This window comes from Lontra canadensis, unplaced genomic scaffold (assembly GCF_010015895.1).
Source record: "Lontra canadensis isolate GAN:19392208 unplaced genomic scaffold, GSC_riverotter_1.0 scaffold89, whole genome shotgun sequence".
NCBI classification, from domain to species: domain Eukaryota; kingdom Metazoa; phylum Chordata; class Mammalia; order Carnivora; family Mustelidae; genus Lontra; species Lontra canadensis.
The window spans coordinates 4116223-4135591 of record NW_022631083.1 but is presented as its reverse complement, the minus strand read 5'-3'; the positions used below and the strand labels follow the sequence as shown (position 1 = coordinate 4135591).

The 19369-nt window shown below is 50.4% G+C and overlaps 1 protein-coding gene across 4 annotated transcripts in view; it reads right to left on the bottom strand.

Annotated features, from left to right (window-relative positions):
• Nucleotides 1-6129: 6129 nt before the first annotated feature.
• Nucleotides 6130-19369, bottom strand: part of PCSK6 (proprotein convertase subtilisin/kexin type 6) — a 180567-nt gene continuing 167327 nt past the window's right edge. For all 4 annotated transcript variants that reach the window (XM_032835983.1, XM_032835985.1, XM_032835987.1 and 1 more), the window contains 4 exons: nucleotides 19008-19111; nucleotides 14071-14200; nucleotides 8948-9060; nucleotides 6130-7538 (listed from right to left, as the gene is read on the bottom strand). In XM_032835983.1, the coding sequence (XP_032691874.1) occupies nucleotides 7441-7538; nucleotides 8948-9060; nucleotides 14071-14200; nucleotides 19008-19111 (445 nt within the window). In that variant the 3' untranslated portion in view covers nucleotides 6130-7440. The remainder of the gene's footprint in view (nucleotides 7539-8947; nucleotides 9061-14070; nucleotides 14201-19007; nucleotides 19112-19369) is intronic.

Genomic DNA, 19369 nt, shown 5'->3' with positions numbered 1-19369 from the left:
ATTCCAGTGTATATTTTCTACCATAATTTAGCCATTCTGCTGTTGATGGACATTAGGGTTGTTTCCCTTTGGGGCTATTCTGAACAATGCTGCTATGCATTTTCTTGTACTTGGATCCAATGTACACATGCTTGAGCTTCTCCAGAAGTAGAACTTCTGGGACATAGGGTATGGTAATAGGTAATGCCTAACAGACCAAGAGGCTGAAATAATATACATACTCCAGCTATGGGTAAGGGTTTCCATGCTTTCAACCTAAGCCTCATTAGTATTGTCACTGTAATTGTGATTCCAGGGAGCCTGGGCGGGTCAGTCAGTCAAGCATGGGACTCAGATCAGGTCATGATCTCCAGGTAGAGGGATCTAGACCCTCTTTGGGCTCCACATGGAGCCTGCTTGGGATTATCTCTCTCCCTCTGCTCCTCCATGTGCACATGCGCTCTCTTGAGCGCATGTGCTTGCAGTCGTGCTTCCAAATGATGATGATGATGATAAAAATATTTTTTAAAATTGTGGGAATTCTGGTAACTGTGTAGTGTTATTTCACTATTGTTTTGATTAGCTTTTTTCTAATAAGTAATGAGGTTGAGGACCTTCTCTTGTACGTTGTCTATTTGGATATCTTTTGCAAAGTGCTCATTTAAGTCTCTGGTCCATTTGTTTCTTTTTTTTCCCTACTGGGTTGTGTCCCTTTTTCTTATTGACTTATGGGATTGCTTTATATATTCTGGGTGTGAGCACACTCTGTGGCTTGCCTTTGCACTTTTTTTTTTGTCGTCTAAACTGCTTAAATACAAAAGAATTCACAGAGACCAGAAATACTGTACTCATAGAAGTCACCAATGCTGCAAAACACAAATTGTAATCCGTTTTGTTCTGTTTAGGATAACATCCTATTACCCAAATCACCAAGTTATAATCTGGGCTGCAATTCAAATCAAAGGGCTACGAAAGGGGCCTCCTCACTCATTTTGCAATGGGAACAAGCTTTTTAGATGGTCTAATTCGAGAGGAGTCATCAGAGGAAGAATTAAGCTCAGGAAGCCCTACCCATTGACTGTCTTTTGTCCTCTTGTTCGAGGGTGTGGATTTCACTGTAGTCATGTAGGTTTGGGACAGGAAAAGTTTTTCTGCTTATTAGCCTTTCCACTCTCAGTGGTATTGTTTGATGACTAGAAGTTTCTAATTTTTATGTAATTCAATTCATCTTTTCCTTTCTGGTTAGAGGGTTGTGCCCCCAGATATTTTGTTGTTGTCGTCTACTGGCAGCTTAATTGTTTTTCCTTTCACACGTAGCTCTACAGTCCCCCTGGAATTGATTCTTTTTGAACTTTTTATTGAATTATGATATACTCACAACAGAACGCAACCCAAGCACACCCAAATAACTGGCCTCCGGATCTAGAAGCTCCCTTCTTGTCCTTTCAGTCACATGCTTGCCCCAGTGGTAACATCTTATATAGGTTAGCTTTGCTTACTTTTATATTTATGCAAATAAAATTATACCTTATGTGTCTCTTGCTTACCATTGTATTTGTGTGTAGATGTAGTTAACCGACGATCCTTATATAGTATTTCATTATGTGAATATTCCAGTTTATTCATTCTGCTGTTGATGAACATTTGGGTAATTTCCAGTTTGAGGGGCGCCTGGGTGGCTCAGTGGGTTAAGCCTCTGCCTTCAGCTCAGGTCATGATCCCGGGGTCCTGGGATCAAGCCCTGCATTGGGCTCTTTGCAAAGCAGGGAGCCTGCTTCCCTTCCTCTCTCTCTGCCTGCCTCTCTCTCTACTTGTGATCTCTGTCTGTCAAATAAATAAATAAAGTCTTTAAAAAAAATCTAAAGAAGCATCAAAAGCTAAAAAAAAAAAAAAAATCCCATGTCCTAATTATTAGTTTCTGCTACACTGAAATATAGTTGAAATACAATTTCAACAATTTCTAGTTGAAATATAATTAATACTAGAATTGTATCCAGCAGTCTTGCTAAATTCACTTATTAATTCTAATAGTTCATAACCATTCTTTTGGGTTTTCTACGTACATAACCGTGCCATTTGAGAATGACAGTTTGATTTCTTTCTTTCCAATTCTTTTTTTTTTTTTTTAAGATTTTATTTATTTGACAGAGAGAGAGATCACAGTAGGCAGAGAGGCAGGTAGAGAGAGAGATGGGGAAGCAGGCTCCCCACTGAGCAGAGAGCCGGATGTGGGGCTCGATCCCAGAAGCTCAGCTGAAGACAGAGGCTTTAACCCACTGAGCCACCCAGGCACCCCTCTTTCTTTCCAGTTCTTATACTAGTTCTTTATTTTTTGCCTTGTTTCACTGGCTGGGATCTTCAGCATGATGTCGTGGACAATGCTAAAAGCAGACATCCTTTAGTAGGTGGGGGCGGGGGTTGGGATGGGGAAAACCCTAATCAAGTGACCAGTGTTAATATCACCAATAATGGAACAAATCAAAATCATGATTCACTTACTAGAATGTGATTAGAAGGACACAGCATCACTTCTGAGAGATTCCTGTCCAAGATGCATGACCTGAATGGAAATGGGAGGAAACCTCAGATAAATACAAACTGAGGGACAGCCTACAAATAACGGGCCTGTAGTCTTTAAAAGGTTCAAGGGCATGAAAGTCAGGGTACTGATGAATTGTTCTAGATTGAAGGAGATTGAAAAGACATAATGACTAAATGCAAAGAGTGACCTAAAGAGGATCCTTTTGCTAAGGGCATTTACGGGGACAATTCACAAAACTTGAATCCAGTCAGAGGATTAGATGGTAATAATACATCAGTATGAACTTCCAGATCCTGGTGGCTGTGTAGAAAGTCCTTGTTGATAGGAAAAGACTCTAAAGTATTTTGGAGGTAATAGGGTATCGTATCAATAATTTACTCTCAAATTGTTCAGAAAAACATTTCTCTGTACTCTATTTGCAACTTTTCTATAATTTTACTTTGAGATTGTCTCAAAATAAAAAAGTGAAATCAAAATAATCCAGAACACTTAATTCCAGAGAGGACCGCCAGGTGGAGTCCTTAGACCAGAGAGCTAATTTTACTTGGCCCTTTTTGCGGATTAAAAGGAGTTTCTTTACTTTGAAAAAGGAAAATTGCGTGGATTTCCCTTGCTTCAGGACGTGAAGAGACATAAACTATAGGTGATTTTATTCATTGTACGACATCCCTATGAAGTTGAGATTACCTTTTTAAAATTTCTTTTCTTTTGGGTAGGGTTTCTCAACCTCAGCACTGTTGACATTTCTGGGGCTAGGTAATTCTTTATTGTGGGGCTGTCCTGTGCACTGCAGGATGTTTAACAGTGTCCCTGGCTTCTACTTACAAGATGTCAGTACATACCTCCCATTATGACAACCACAAATGTCTCCAGACTTTGACAAATACCCCCTAGGAGACAGAAATCACCAATAGGTTGAGAACCACTGTTTTTGGCAACAGCATGGTCTCTGCTCTGAGCACTTTGGTTCCTCTTGCTCAAAAGGGAGCCTAAGAGGTATCTGATCACTCCTAGTGTGGCTGATACATTGTGCGGGTGGGGGGAGGGGGAACTTTGGGTGCTGGGAACTGAGCCCCAAGACCCTGGATTCTGGTAGGTACTCAGTGCTGTATCACCTAGGGGTGCTGTTCTGTGCACAGACAAACCACAGAGCCTGGCCTTGGGCAACCAGCCAGGAAGGATAAGGCCTGGGTTCAAGGAAAGAAAGCAGCCCAGAAGACTAGGGTAGGATACAGACTCCTTTCCCATAGTAGCCAGAACCCAGGTGCCTCCCAGCATAACGGGCAGAACGTTAAGATGCTGGAGAATGGCCTTGGTTTCCATTATCCCTGTTTGTTTTCATTAAAATGTCCTTTCTGCTTCACTTCTCCACCTCCTTCCCTTTCCATCCTTGGATCTGGACCTCCATCTCTCACCTGCTCCCAGGGGTCCCATTATACCTTAAGCATTGAAGCATACAGCCCTCTTTAGCCATGAGATGGTGATTCAAATGCAGTGGAGGGCAGTCTCTCCAAATTCAAGTGCACTCTACGACTGCCCCATTTACACCATATTGTCCTGGTTCTTTAAAGTTCAATTCCTCCCCTTTCCATTATAGGTATATCTTCTGTAAAAAGTGCAGCTTGCCCCAACCCTTTCAAGAGTTACAAAGCATCATGTCTGCAGTGGCCTGGGAGGAATGGAGATGAGCCCATGGGGACCACTGTGAGGTGACAAAGAATTTGGGGACAAGGTCAGAAAACTATCATCTCCTGGAAATAAAGCCAGGTTAAAACAAATGCATCATGGCTGGATTTGGCCAACTGTAAAATTAATTCCCCCTCCTACAAAGAGCCAGCGTCCCTCCCTAGAGACAGGAAGGGAGGCACCTCGCCAGCGTGTGCCTCAAAGCAAGTCAGTTTACCTCTATGAGCCTCAGTTCATGAAACAACAGATTTAGGGGAGATGATCTATGACTTTATCACATAAAACAAAATTCACTAATATGTCCTGCCCCTGCTGAGTCCAAGTATCCTTAAAGTTGGGCCATGTGTGAACAGGCATTTTCTGTGGTCGGTCCTTTTTAACAAGGTGGTGTTTTGTCCTGAGGACTTTGTGAACAGCTTCTCAGCTTGCCACTACCCTCAGCAGCCCCAGGACTGGCTGACCCAGCCACTACTATGAGGGGACATGAACTGTGAGGCTGCCTGCTTGGCTTCTCCTACTTAGTGTCCCTTGGGAATAAAAGTAATTTATTCCTGATTTGGTCCCAAACATGTTTGACCCTAGCTCTCCGAGGGGGGAAAAAGCTCCAGGCTGCTAAAATAGTACCTTGCACCAGAAGTACTTAGCAATTGCTAGTTTTGATTCAATGCCTGTCTCACGGGAGAAGTTGAACCCTTACCAATGTTCTGCCCTAGTCCTGGTTACTGTCTCCCGAACACACTCGCTCATTACTTCGTTGCCTCGCACTGACAGCTCCGCTTGATTCATGCTCATGGTGGGCAGCTGTTGGGTTCTGTGGCCTACCCCCGCCTTCTGAGAGCTACACGGTGCTCCCCTCCTCTCGAGGGAAAGCTCCCTGCTGCCTTGTCCTGCTAGATCAGCTGTTCCTGTGGCCACAGCGGATGGGCCTGGATGAACACTGAAGCGAAGCAGGAGAACCGGGGCCAAGAAGCAGATTCAGAAAGCTTGCCTAGGAAACTTGATTTGTACCAGTTTTGCTTGGGAGATGTCGGTGATCTTGTCATTTCTCCTATCAGCTGGAGAGGTGAGGAGGACAGGCTACAATGCAATGAGAGTCCAGGTCACAGTTAATGCATTTCCAGGGGTCCCAAGGCCCAGCTGCACCATTCCTGAAGTTCTGAGTCAATCCTGGAATTTTTTTTTTTTAATTATAATTTAATAGAGAGAGAACACAAGTATGGGGAATGGGAGAGGGAGAAGCAGGCTCCCCACTGAGCAGGGAGCCCGATGTGGGACTCAATCCCAGGACACTGGGATCATGACCTGAGCTGAAGGCAGACGTTTAACCGACTGAGCCACCCAGGTGTCCCCAACCCTGGATCCCTAAAACAGGGCCCCTCACCCACTTTTGTTTTTCCATAAGTCAGTTCTAGTTGGTGTATTCCCTTTATGTGTAGCCATAAAGGCTGCAAATAGACACCAAAAATTTGTGGGATTCCCAGCAAGTATAAGCTTCTGAGCTCAAAGGGAGGCCATGGTAAAAATCCCATGTAGCGCAAAACCCACGGGTACGGGGATTTCAGTCACTGTGCAAAAGACAAGCTGTGACCTAATTAAGTCCCACTCGACAGCTACAGGTGAAGAAGCACGTGGTCCAGGCTGCGGAGGGCGCCCCCTTGACAGGCGGTGGGCATGGCTAAGTTCAGCCCCTAGAACCCAACCAGGGTTCTGTGGCCCGAAGAAGGTCATATACCAAAGGACACCCTAGGCCTGGAATTCTGTGATTTCCCCCATGACTTCATTACCCAAACATTCGCTCAAGCTGGAAGACCTTCTGCTTAGTGACATCAAAGAGGTCCCAGACCATAAATAAAGCCATTTCACAAATCAGTCAACCCCCACATTTCATTCTTGTGCCTTGGAAAGAAATACGGACTTCGTGGTCATGGGATGTTAACTCTTTTATTAACTTAGGGTTAACACTATATTTGCTTTGTGGATTTCTCTTTTGAAGTTACGGATTCAATAAACAACAGCTGGGTTCCCCCAGCTCCTAGGGGACAAGGCAAATGCATTACAGTCCAAGAGGGGAGCAGGACCAAATGGAGAACGAGCTCGAAAAAATTTAAGGCAAATGTCACTCCCATATTAAAGGGAATTGATCAAGCAGATCTGCATTTCAATGAAAATATATGAAATATTTGTCAAAATAATTAACTCGGTAAAAATTAGAACATGTAGCTTATAAAATGCCTACACAGGTTTGGCAGAAATAAATCCAACCGTGTCATTAGGCTCATAGTACACACAGACACAGGAGCGACCGCCTTCAGAACAAGTCTCTCGGCAAGCAGAGGCCAAGTGTATTTCAAAAAAGCAATTCCACGAAATGGGCAGTGATAAGATTAATGACTCATGGGCTGGGTTTCCATTTTGGTAAGAGGAATTGCGTAAGTCACTGGGGCTCCTTGTGGCTGGCCCCCGGGATGCCTCCCGGAGACTGTCCTCAGGAGGCTCTGTGTCAGGGAGAGGTGATCACTCAGAGTAGGAGGCTCCTGGAGACAGGACAGGACATGGTGACGAGGGGCACTCGTCTCGCCTACAGGACAGTGCGGTGGAGAGAGGAAGGGTCTTCCCATCCAGATTTGGAATAGGACATTTGCGGCAGTTCCAGAAGTAGCTGACTATGGAGAAACAGATGCTCCATCCCCAGTGGTCATGTATTTCACGGCCCCATGTCTATTCTATTTACAGTCTGACCGGACCGTCCCCAGACGGCTTTGTGGCAGGAGGGGGAGCAGGCGCGTGCTCGGCTGGGCACCCCACACAGGGAGATGGGCCCAGGGCCTGGCGGGCGAGCTTCACTGAGGCTGCAGGGAGCACGGGGAGAAGAGTGATGGGTGAAGCCAAGCATCTTGCCTTTCTGCTTTGGTCTTGAAGTTTCAGTAAACTTATGGTCCCAGAAGCCGCTCCAAAGCTGGAGCTGTGGGTTCCCAGAATTCCTGCTGTTCCCGCTTGGGGTTTGCCAGAAGAACGGAGCCAGCAAGCAGAGTCGGAGAGGCACACCTCCTGGAGGCCCACCGCCCATAGAGGCAGGGTGCTCAGAGATGCTGCAGAAGGACCTTGCTCCTAGGGAGATAAAGCTGTTGGACGCGGGGCACCCCTGCAACAGGCCTGGGCTGACAGTGTGGAGAAAAGGCGGATGGACGGATGGACAGGAGGGGCCCTGCCCTCTGCGGTCGGCTGGGGCGCCCCTACCCAGCCAGGAGGCATGTGCGGCAGCAGAACTGAATGAACAGCTTCCGTTCGCAGAGCCGGTTGGACTTCACCATCTCACAGAACGTCTCATCGGCTGGGGTCCCACCAGGAAAGAGAAAGGGGGGACATGTCAGACTTCGGGGCCTGTTAAGATGGTTCCAACCATCCCCTTTCCCTGGCTCCATGATGGGCTGGGAGGGGACGGGGGTCACAGAGGAAGTGGGAGCAGCAGCCAGAGTGGTCCTCACTGTCCTCCTGTGACATGTGTAGCCTGAATATGGCAGAGGGGGCACCTAGCTCTCAGGGGTTCATGCGGGTATATACAAGTGGGGGGCTCGAGGTTGCAAGGAAGGTGGATAGGGCTGCACCAGCCAGGACTCAGGGTTCCTGTGCCTCTGTCTTTCCAGATTAAGTGCAGTGGTGGGAAACTTAGTAGGAAGACTCTGGGGGTGGGATGGGGATGGGGTAGGAAGACCAGCCTGGAATGGACAGGCAGGGAAGCTGCTCCCGTGTCCTGGGAGCACTCCAAACCAAATGGGATAGGAAGGAGAGAGCCATCAAGGCTAATGGAAAGGGGAAGGGGAAGAGGGAGGGAAGCCAGCCCATCCCAGCTGGCTGCTCATTTTTGGAGCTGCCCGGTCACTGACAGGACCTGGAAGACCCTCTGTGACCACCTCACTTTCTCGGGTTGGAACTATAACCTGAGTGGGTGTCATCCTAAAGAGGGAGATTCCTAGCCTTTGAAAGTGCACAATTCTGAGAACCAAAGAAATGACTAAACACCAAGGCAAGGAGGCCACATTGACATCTGCAGGACATTCCGGGTCTGCACTCAGCCAGGGCGGGGCCGGGGATGGCTCCACGGGACCGCTAGGTTCCTCTCTTGTAAGCCAGTTCATAGCGCCCAGAGCTGGCCCTCATTGTTCCTCCCGGTGACCAGCTGAGCATGGAATCTTCCCTGCCACACCACGTCTCCAGGCCAGAGTCCTCTGCCTGGAATCCCCAAACTGGACTCCGGGCTCCCCCAGAGTTTATGTCTTCATGGCCCTCCCTGGTCTCCAGGGGACCTCGAGAACCAGGGATCTCCCACAGCTCAGACGCAGGGCTTCCCTGTGGGATGTGCGGGCCTCGACAGCGGGCTCTGAGGCTGAGACCCTCTGGGCCCCCTGGCTTGGAGCCCCGAGATCAGGCCTCTCCTAAGAGAACTCACCACACCCAGGCCACGGGGGCTCACTGCATGAGACTGGGAACAGTACAAGCACAAAATCAGTTTTAAGAGTCACCCAACAAACAGAGCAGCAGTAGCCTGTGGCCAGGATGCCTCACTGATCAATGACAGAGGCGTAAAGGGACGGGAGAATGAGAGGGGTCCCCGATGGTCACTCAAAGGGGTGGCCCGCCCACCCTTCAGAAGGGCTGCTGTGCCTGCATCTCCTTTTCCTTTCTCTTTTGGCCACAAGCCACGAGCTGGGCTTCTCCAAGGGCAGCCCCACGGGTGCTCACCGTTGCTGCATGTGTGGTTGGTGATGCACGTGCTGCCCAGCAGTGTGAAGCCCGTCTTACACCTGCTGCAGTTCCTGCTGGAGCCTTCGCAGCTCAGGCAGCTCTCGTCACACCTGCCGGAGGACACAGGTTCATTCTGCTGCTGCGGGAAGGGGCCCGAGCGCTGCACGCACCCCTCCCGGAGCCCCCCTACCCTCCTGCCCGCCCTGCAACTGTGACGGCCTGAAACCCCAGACAAGCGTCTGCACATCCCTCCACCCGCCTGATTGCACTATCGCCCTGAGGACGGCTGAAGACAGTCATGACCAGTGGGCAGAAGCCTGCCGCGGGCTGATGGGCCCAGGCCCCAGTGGCTCACGGATTTCCTGTGGCTCACCTGGACACTTTCTTGGACACTGTGGCACCTGCCCCACATCTGGCTCCTCAAGCAGCATCAGCACACGCACCCCTGGGCAGCTGCCCAGCTCTGAGCTATAGTGTTGGGACTCCAGGACAGGGATGTGGCAAACCCAATCCCAGAGCAGGCCTGGGGGACTGCTGCGGCCCAGGAGGCTGAGCGGCCTTCATGGCAGGCAGGCAGGGTGTGGGTCTTGCAGTTCTTGCCCGAGATGGGACCCGGGGCTCTTTCTACTGCAGAGTACCGTGACCCTGGGAGGGGGGTGGCACACAGTGGCTCGCAGGCCATATCCGGCAGTTGTACTGGAACAGTCATTTGCTCATCTATAGATCACTGTGGCTGCTTCTACGGGGTTAGAACTGAATAGCTGGGAAGGAGACCACAGGGCCTGCCAAGCCCGAAGTACCGACCACCAGGCCCTCTAAAAGAAGGTGAAAGAGCTCGCCATCCCCGTCCCGGGGCCGCACCCACTGCCTTTTCTGAGTGCCCGGGTCTTACCAGGCTCCAGCCCTTCGCCCTCCTTCTCTGCGGATTCCCGCCGCAGGTGGAACCGCCCTGGAGGCGGAGCTCAGGCGGGGTGGGCGGGGCATGCGGCGTTCAGGCGGAGTGGGCGGGGCATGTGGAGGGGGAGCCCAGCTCCGAGGACTCTGGCCTCTGCCCCGTGCGGGCAGTTCTTTGCTGAGGACATATGCCTCCTGCCCCGTCGCAGCTAGACGCCATCAACAGCCTGGGGGCGGTTGATGGCCTCTCCCCGAAGCGGCCTTCCGCTGGACAACCAGGGGCGGAGGGCGGGGCCTGCTGCGTGGGATCCTGTTTCTATGCACTTTGGGGAAGTCGATAGGTCTGGCCAGGTCCTGCGCACATTGGGGGTGGCTCAGCCACAAACCCCGACACCACAGCCCAAGGGATGACTTCCCCCGGGGATCCCTGCTTCTTTTGCCGACCAGCCCAGTAGGACCAGAACTAGGGCCTCTCCTCACTGCTCAGCGGGAGGTCAGTGGTCTCAAAGGCTTGGGGTCCCCACTCCCAGGCGGTGGCTGAGGGCTGCTTCAACGGAACAGTGAGTGGGGCAGGCTAAGGTAGAGAACCACCTGCTTGTATCTGGAGAAGAAGGTAAGAAGAAAGACTTCTTCCACCCAGCTCAGGGGTCTCCCTGCCAGCCCCCAGTGGGAATGCAGGTGTGTCCCTCTTCTAGGGCTGTGTAACAGACTCGGACAAACCCGGCAGCTTAACACACCATTCAGTACCTCCCAGTACCGCAGGCAGAGAATCCTGGACAGGTTCTGAGCAGCTCCCTTCTTGGTGTCTCACAAGGGCCAGGTCAAGGAGCCTGGGCTTGGCTGTAGAGGCCCCAGCTCAGGGGAAGAATCCAGCACCATGCTGTTCCCAGGGAAGGACGATGTCCCTCCAGGGACCCCTCAACGCCCCCCTCAACCAACGGCCTTGGGGGCGCCTGGGTGGCTCAGTGGGTTAAGCCTCTGCCTTTGGTTCAGATCATGATCTCAGGGTCCTGGGATTGAGCCCCACATCTGGCTCTCTGCTCAGCGGGGAGCCTGCTCCCCGCCCCCACACCTGCCTCTCTGCCTACTTGTGATTTCTCTCTCTGTCAAAATAAATAAATAAAGTCTTAAAAAACCAAAACCAAAACCAAAACCAACGGCCTTGAGGCCCCTGCTTCTCTGAAAGACCCTCTTGGGGTCCTTTCTGCCCCACAGGCAGTCCTCTTAGGCAGGGGAGCTTCTAAACACCTCTGATTCTGTCACTTTCTATGGTACCTACTTCCCCCATAAACACCATGGCAACTTTGTCCTGCGAGACTCCGGAAGTGGGCCTGCCCATTGTAGCCCCTCTTCCCTTCCTCCCTACAACAATGCAGGTGCCAGGTCCTCTTCTCTCCTTTCGCCTTTAGGCTGTTCCCAGTGAGCGTCAGACATCGAGTCTTGTCGCGCTTAGGTCTGAGCACAGAACAAAGCAGAAGGCAGGCATGGTCTCTGCCCCGCTGGTCACCCAGGAGGGTTGGAGGGAGCAGAGGATAGTGGGGAGGCCTGGGGGCATGATAGGCCAGCTATCCCTCAGGCAGGCACCCCAGCGAATTGCTGTCTTCAGAGAGGTCCTTGCTTGCACTTCTGGGTCCTCTTACTATGCCTTGGGGGGTGTCCAGCCCCTCCTCTGAGATCTTGATCATGGACTGTTCTCCACTTTGGACCTCGCTTCGTGGGTCTTCTTGGCCTCTTGGCTGCCAAGCCAGCAGGCCTGAGTCCTGGCCTGGCTTTCCCACAGAGCAGCCGGAGCCCACCAGCCGGGGCTAGGCCCAGCACCACACAGCACCCTGGGGCCTGCAGGAGGCCAAATCCTAAAAGTTGCTGGAGCCTGAGTGGGGAGACACCCTGCACAACCCAGCAGACCCAAGACTGCTCTTCCTTCAGGAGGAATCCACGCAGAAGGAGTGTTTGGAGCCACGGCATTCTGAAGACGGAAGATTCCTGAAAGGCTGGCATTTCACCCCCTCAGTGCCTTGTGTGGGACTTCCCCTGGGGGTGTATCTCCAAGATCTGCTGTATGAGCCCCAACACTGGACTCCCTTCTGGGGCTGAACGCTTTCCCTCCTGTGGAGGTGAACACCCAGACGCTGCTGTCTTCTGATGTCAAGGAGGGGCTCAGGGTGGGGGGGCTGCCTAATTCCCACCTATAGTTTCTGGGTGCCCCATGGGGTGTGGGTGGCCACGCTCATGGGGATGCCCAGCATCCTGTGGGATCCTGGGCATCTGACAAATGGAAGTGATTATCACTGTTTAATTCCACATTCTCACTGGGCTGCCATACTTAGTGTAATTATCGTTGAACCAGCAGGCTGGTTAAAAGGAAAGGTTTACTTCAGACACCCATGCTGAGGACGCTATGCAGGACTCAGCAAGGATGGGTGAAGGTGGCAAGATTCCTATTTCAAACCAGCTCAAACGAGGGGGCTGACCCCTGTCTAGATACATAACCCCTCGGGAACTTCTACTGGGAGTCCAAAAAGCACAAGGACTTTGTGGTCTCTCATGGGGTGACTGTAGGTTCTTTTGTTTGTTTGCTTTCTTTTGTTTTGTTTTTGTTTTTTTTAAAAGATTTTATTTACTTATTTGACACAGAGAGAGAAAGCACAAGCAGGGGGAGCAGCATGCAGAGGGAGAGGGAGAAGCAGACTTCCTGCCTAGCAGAGAAGACAATTCAGGGCTCAATCCCAGGATCCCAGGACCCTGACCTGATCCGAAGGCAGATGCTTAACTGATTGAGCTACCCAGGTGCCCCGCTTGTTTTTGTTTGAAGAAAATACATTAGAACCCAGAGTAGTTCTCAAACATAGCCCAGAGAGCCAATTCCATTGTGGGTTCCCAGCTGTGAGCTGTAAGACAGGGCAAGGTCTCCCTAGCCCAGATGTACTATGTGTCTCCAGGGTCCCTAGTTTTGAGTTTATTTCAGAAGGAAGGCCCCTCCCCCACCCCCACCATCATTATCATCAAGGCCACCTTGCAACATCTCATTATTGCTCTCACCCTGAACAAGACAGGCTTCCCTGACTGTCTGGGGATCTAGGTTATAAAGTCCTCAGGAAAAGGCAATAACTATTCAGCAAGACAAGAGGGCACCCAAGAAATGGCTTCTTCTTCCACTGCTCATGTCCAAGAAGAAAGGTAAGGAACACTACAGGGCTAGAAGTCATCAAACAAGAATGGTGCACTACACAGACACACATGAAAAGGAGAGCGAGTTACAATCTACATTCACTGACTGCGTAGGGAATGGCTTTAGAATGAGGACATTGTGTGGACCTAAATTTTCTCTATCTAATGTAAAATGAAAAAAAAAAAAATCCCCAAACGAAGCCCAACACATGCTTTCTCTAATTACCACCAGTATGAATGCATCCGGGGCTATAGCACAGGAGGAGCTCCTGTGGGGACTGCCAAGGCGGCATGAGTATTGGCAGACAGGCACCTTGTTACTCTGCCTCGTGCCCCGACCCAGCAACAGAGCTCCAGGCACTCAAAACTCATTAAATGAACAAAGGAATGAAAGCCACCAACAAACTTGTGACCTTGGCAATCACCAACTACAGGGGTCCCTCCACTCTAAATGGGTTCTGGTACCCCCACTGTACCTACAGCTCCCTCTGCAGTGATGTGATGTGGCACCCTCCCCCAGCCCCAGGGAAGCTCTCTTTGCTGGCACAGGGAACCACCATTCCCCGGCAATCTTTTTTTATGTTTATTTTTTTAATATTTATTTATTTATTTATTTTTAAATATTTATTTATTTCTTTGTCAGAGACTGAAAGAGAGAGCACACAAGCAGGGAGAGAGGCAGGCAGAGGCAAAGAGAGAAGCAGGCTCCCCGCTTAGCAGGGAGCCTGATGTGGAACTCGATCCCAGGACTCTGGGATCATGACCTGAGCCAAAGGCAGACGCCTAACCGACTGAGCCACCCAGGTGCCCCAACATTTATTTATTTATTTGAGAGAAGAGAAAGGGCAGGGGGAGGGGGAGAGGGAGAGAGAGACTCTCAAGCAGACTCTTTGCTGAGCATGGAGCCCAACGGGGGGCTTGATCTCACAAACTTGAGATCATGATCTGAGCCAAAATCTAGAGTGGGGTGCTTAACCAACTGAGCGACCCAGGAGCCCCACTCCATTCCCCAGCAATCCTGGTCTAAGCCAGGAAGACCATCTGAAAGGACTGCGTACCTTCGGCACACTTTGTGTGGCAAGCCCAGCATCTCCTCTGGATAGAAGCCTTCGCCACAGGCTGGCACACATTTCCAGTCTTGGAAGTGGAAGTTTGCTGCACAGTGAATACATTCATCTCTGCTGGGCCCTGGTGGGGGTACGGGACAGAAGCAGATGTCAGGGATGGCCTGCCCATGACCAAGTTCCGGGCCTGGCACGGTGCCCTGGGGACCTGGGGAATGGTCCAGATGCCCCACGTCCAGCACCACAGCTAGGGTTCCTAGCTGCCCACTTTCTGCCTGCCCCAGACCATCCTCACCCACGTCCCCATTTCGCAGGGAGGGACATGGAGGCATGAGCTAGGCTCAGCATAATTCCCACCATCTGGGCCATATCTGATGGCCCCAACTCCAGACGTTTCCTTGCCAAGAGTCCTTGGTCTTGCTTCTTTTTGCTGGTGGCAGCCCTATATAGCTTGGAGCACTTAAAGTGTGTCTGTACCAAACAGAGACCTACTGCAAGTGCAGAATCCATAACACACTGGATTCCAAATGCATGAAAAAGTGCTGATCTTTTATGTTCATTATTTGTTGAAATGATAATATCTTAGGGACACTGGGTTAAATGAGATACGCTATTAGCCTTATTTCTGCCTGTTTCTCTAGGAAATGTAACATTGGAAATGCTCACATTGGCCGCTCGCCTATTTCTCTGGGATGGATGACCGTGTGGAAGTGGGAAAAGTGAAGGAAGAGATTTTGGGGGGATGGTGTAGATGGGCAGTCGGTGTGGACAACCAGGCCATTTCTGAGCACAGAGAGCAAACAACTAAGGGTTTACAGAGTGGGGAGTGGCAACCCCAAGAGACCAAAGCTCAGAAGGGTGGACCAAGAGTCAAGAAGGAGAACCTGCAGCTCAACCCGAGTGGACTCATCAGCCTGCGGCAGACGTTGGTCCCGAATGAAGAAATTGCTATCCGCCTGTCCATCTGTCAGTCACTCATTTAACAACCAGTAAGCTCCGGAGTCTACTCTGCGCCAAATGTCGCTGAGGAACCCCTGATGGGGTGTCAGAGGCAGTGAGGTGGTCCCTGGCTGATAGCTGAGGGAGTTGAACATGGGGAGGAAGTCATCTTAGATGCTTCTGGTGATCACAGTCCCTTGTGATCCCTTCCTCCTCTAATTCTGCTGTGGTCTTTGGTCGAGGCCTGGCAGCTAAGGCAGTGACCTCTGGCTCTTTTCCTGGGGTGGCTCCTGGACTTAGAAGGGGCTTCTTGGCTGTGTCAAGGGAAGACCCCCTTACAGACAGGGGTCTGCTGCATGGTCCCACTGGCCCCAAGTTTCAGTGCTCTGGCAGCTGGTTTCATCGCTCAGAACCACCTGGAAGGGAATTCTGAGCTCATCCAGCATTGAGAGTGGGATGCAGAAGCAGGAGCCTTTGCGGGGAGGTGGTTTCCATAATGAACACCACCCACCCACCCAGAGTGTCCACATGGGATGTCCTCCTTCCTTCACCACAATGCCCTGCAGATGTGTAGGGTTTCTGTCCAGTTATATTATGTCATTCTAGATGGAAGACTGCTCCTGTGCTCTGCCTCCCACCCCCCCAACACTTATCTTTAGGGAGCATCTGGCATTGGCCATTTGGCCCTTGGAAGCCCAGGGCCTCAGGAGCTGTGTGGTCCCTATGGCTGTCCCTGTTGGGGCCTCTCCTGCTGAACACTGTTACCCACATTCTCCTGCCTTAGTCACTAATGTCCTTGATGCCTAAGGAGCTTCTGTGGTGGGATAGAACACTCATTTGTGTTTGTGTAGTTGTCCTTGACCAACAGGATTTGGAGCACCAACCCCCCATGATGTCAAAAATCTGCATATAACTTTGGATTCCCCCAAAACTTAACTACTAAGTACCTACTGTTGGCCAGAAGCCTTTCTGATAACATAAACGATTACCACATATTGTGTACATTATACATATTATATACCGCATTCTTAGAATAAATTTAGCTACACAAAGAAAATGTTATTAAGAAAATCATAAGGAAGAGAAAATATATTTACTCTACTGTATGTATTGAAAAAAAAAATCAGTGTCTACGTGGACCCATGCAGGTCAAACCCACATTGTTCAAGGGTCAATTGTATTTATTTATTTATTTTTAAAGATTTTTATTTATTTATTTGAGAGAGAGAGAGAGAGAGAGCCTGAGAGGGGAGAAGGTCAGAGGGAGAAGCAGACTCCCCATGGAGCTGGGAGCCCGACTCGGGACTCGATCCTGGGACTCCGGGATCATGACCTGAGCTGAAGGCAGTCGCCCAACCGACTGAGCCACCCAGGTGCCCCACGGGTCAATTGTATTTAGTTAGAAGTTCAATTTACTAAACTTTAAAGGGAATGAAGCATACTCAGAGGGGGAAGAGGAAGAAGTTCTGGCAATGGATGGTGGAGAGGAATGATGTGAATGTACTTAATACCACGGAAGCATACACTTAAAAACGGTTAAGATGGCAAACTTGATAAGGGTAGTTTGCCACAATAATAAAAAAGCTGATTAAACACCAATTTTCAGGACTGACCATTTTCACAATTACCACAATCTATGAACTTTAGAACCCAAAGTCTCTTAAGGATTCTATGCAGTCACAAGTCTCTGCAGGCTTCAAACACTTGAAAAGCACCCCCGGATCCTCACCCTAAGATGGGGTTTGCTTACTCGGGACCCAATATATCATTTGTGGGGTCTACTACAAAGTGAACACGTGGGGTCCTTGTTCCAAACGCAGGCAAAATGTGCCATTAAGGGTATAACACATAACATGCTTTCCTTGCTTCTGCAATCTATCTCTCCAGCTGTCATGGAGCTGGGATCTGCTATTTCATGCCCTTCTCCCTTGGGCTTGAGGAAGGGATGCCCATGAGTGGGGGCCGACCCTCACATGGACCTGAGGCACCACCCCTCAACTTGTCATGCACATGCTTTACCAGCTGCGCAGTCCTGACCAATGGGCCATGTCCCAACTGGGAACAAGCTGAGCCAGGCAGCTCCCTGTCCCCTGGGTCCCCTACAGCAACCCACAGCTGGCAGGCAACCCTAAGGGGTCATATCCTCTGTATCAGGACTCTGGGTATTTGCACCAGGAATGGGCAAGAGGCTTGTCCAAATGCGCTGGGGGCACTGCCAGCCCCGGGTGGAGACAGATGCCACCATGCCCCACCCTGCACTTGTCCTTGACCACAACCCTCCCCATGACCATGCTTAGGCTTCTGTATCAGGGACGGGCAGCAGCGATCACTGAGTTGGGGCAGGGAGGGGAAGGCTAGGTGGGCCCGGGGCCTCCAGGGGGAGGGGAGCTGACAGCTGAGAACAGCAACTTCCAGACACAGACTAACATTTGACAGGGAGCAAAGAAACCTCTAGACCACTCAGAGTACAGAAGCAGGTCCTCTCCCGAGCAGCTGCCAGGGATTGGATGCCGGAATCTTAGGAGCTTAGAAAGAAGCCAGGCAGGCAAGCACATGCAGGCAGAGAGACACCCCCCCTCCCACCACCAGACAGCCTTAGCCCTGCATACCACTGAATTCAATGCCTGAAGGGACAGAGAAGTCACCCTGTCGAGATGAGAGAAACTATGAGCATCTCTACAAAGCTGTTTGCCAACAGGCAGTCTGGGGACGCGGAGAAAGAAAAGTAAATCGAATTATTGAAATCAAAAGTGGTGTAAAGGCACGTTTCTGAATTTTATGGATTATGGGTGACTATGAAATTTCAATAAGTGACATCGGCAATGCTCCTTAATCAACCTGGGCTAAACGAGGAGACAAAGAAAACAAATAAACATGAGAGCAAAAAAATAAGAGAGCAAATGGGTAGGAAAAAAAGCTGAACTGCGGGGGTCAGGTGGGGGGTGGAGGATACTTCCCCATGCCGAGCTCCCACTGTGGTGGGGTTGTCCCCGGAGGACACATCCCCTGTAGGCTTTGGGGTGCTGGCCTTGATCATAGCCCAGCTTCTTGTGGCACGTCCATACCTGGAGAGCACAGCTGATGCCCACATGGGGCTCACGTGGCTGCTGGGGGGTGCGGCACGGGGTGGGAGGTGGGGGCTGTGCCGCTCCTGCTAAGGGCCGGGTCAGGAGGAGAAGACTTAACCTGAAGTGTATCCGAGCCCACAAACTCATAACGCACTTCAACATCTAGTGCAAATAACTCTGCAACAGAAAACCCCATAAAACGAACCCATTCTCGGCTCTTCTGCATAAAAACAGTGCCTGGGAGACATCTGCGCTATCATCTTTGTGGGGAATTATAATACACATAAAGTTGTTTATAGAAGCCTTTTCCTCTTTGAATAAAATGTTCAAAATAAGAGAAGCTAGGTACCAGGAAGGCAGGCTGTGTTTTGAGAAAGCCTCCTTCGATTTCTGCCCCCTCTTCTCTGAAGCTTTGTAGTCTTGCCTTTCCAAGGGGAGGGCTGGGCCCCAGGCAAAGAGCAGTTCCTGACGGCTTAGCATCCCTCCCTGGCCCCCAGAGCATCCACAGCCTGGCTGGGCTTCTCATGCCAGGAGACCCCGGATAGCTCACTCAAAGTGAAGTCTTACAGGTTTTCTTTATTTTGAATTTTTAAAATAGCAAAGGAAAGGAACAGAACATCAAATTTCCCATAGTAACCATTTCTAAGGGTATGGTTCAGTGGCATGAAATACCGTCCCCACCATCCATCTCCAGAACTCTTTCAACTCCTCCAGCTGAAACTCTATACCTATTAAGCACTAATTTCCCCCTCTTCTCCCAACCCCATCCTCTGTAAGGGTCCCTGTGATTGAATGTTGCAATACCCAGTGAAGCCCAGGGAGTCTTAGGGTTTTCCTAGCTTCGAGACAGTTCGCCCAGAGTCAGTGACCCAGGCTCCAACCTGGGTATAGTGAAATCGGGGCCCCTGCAGGCGGTGAACTCACCCACACAGGTCTGGCAGGTGTGATGGCATTCCCCACATCTGATTAGCTCAGAATCAAAGTAGGTGCCCGGTTCACAGTCTGGAATGCAGCTGCCCCGTGCAAAGCTGTTGAAAGAAAAAAAAAAAAAAGTGTGTTTTCATATCTCTCCTGAAATTTTTTTTTTTTAAGATTTTATTTCTTTATTTGACAGAGAGATCACAGGTAGGCAGAGGCAGGCAGAGAGAAAGGGAGAAGCAGGCTTCCTGCTGAGCAGAGAGCCCAATGTGATGCGGGGCTGGATTCCAGGACCCTGAGATCATCACCTGGGCCAAAGGCAGCCGCTTAACCATCTGAGCCACCCAGGCACCACCCCGCTTTCCAAA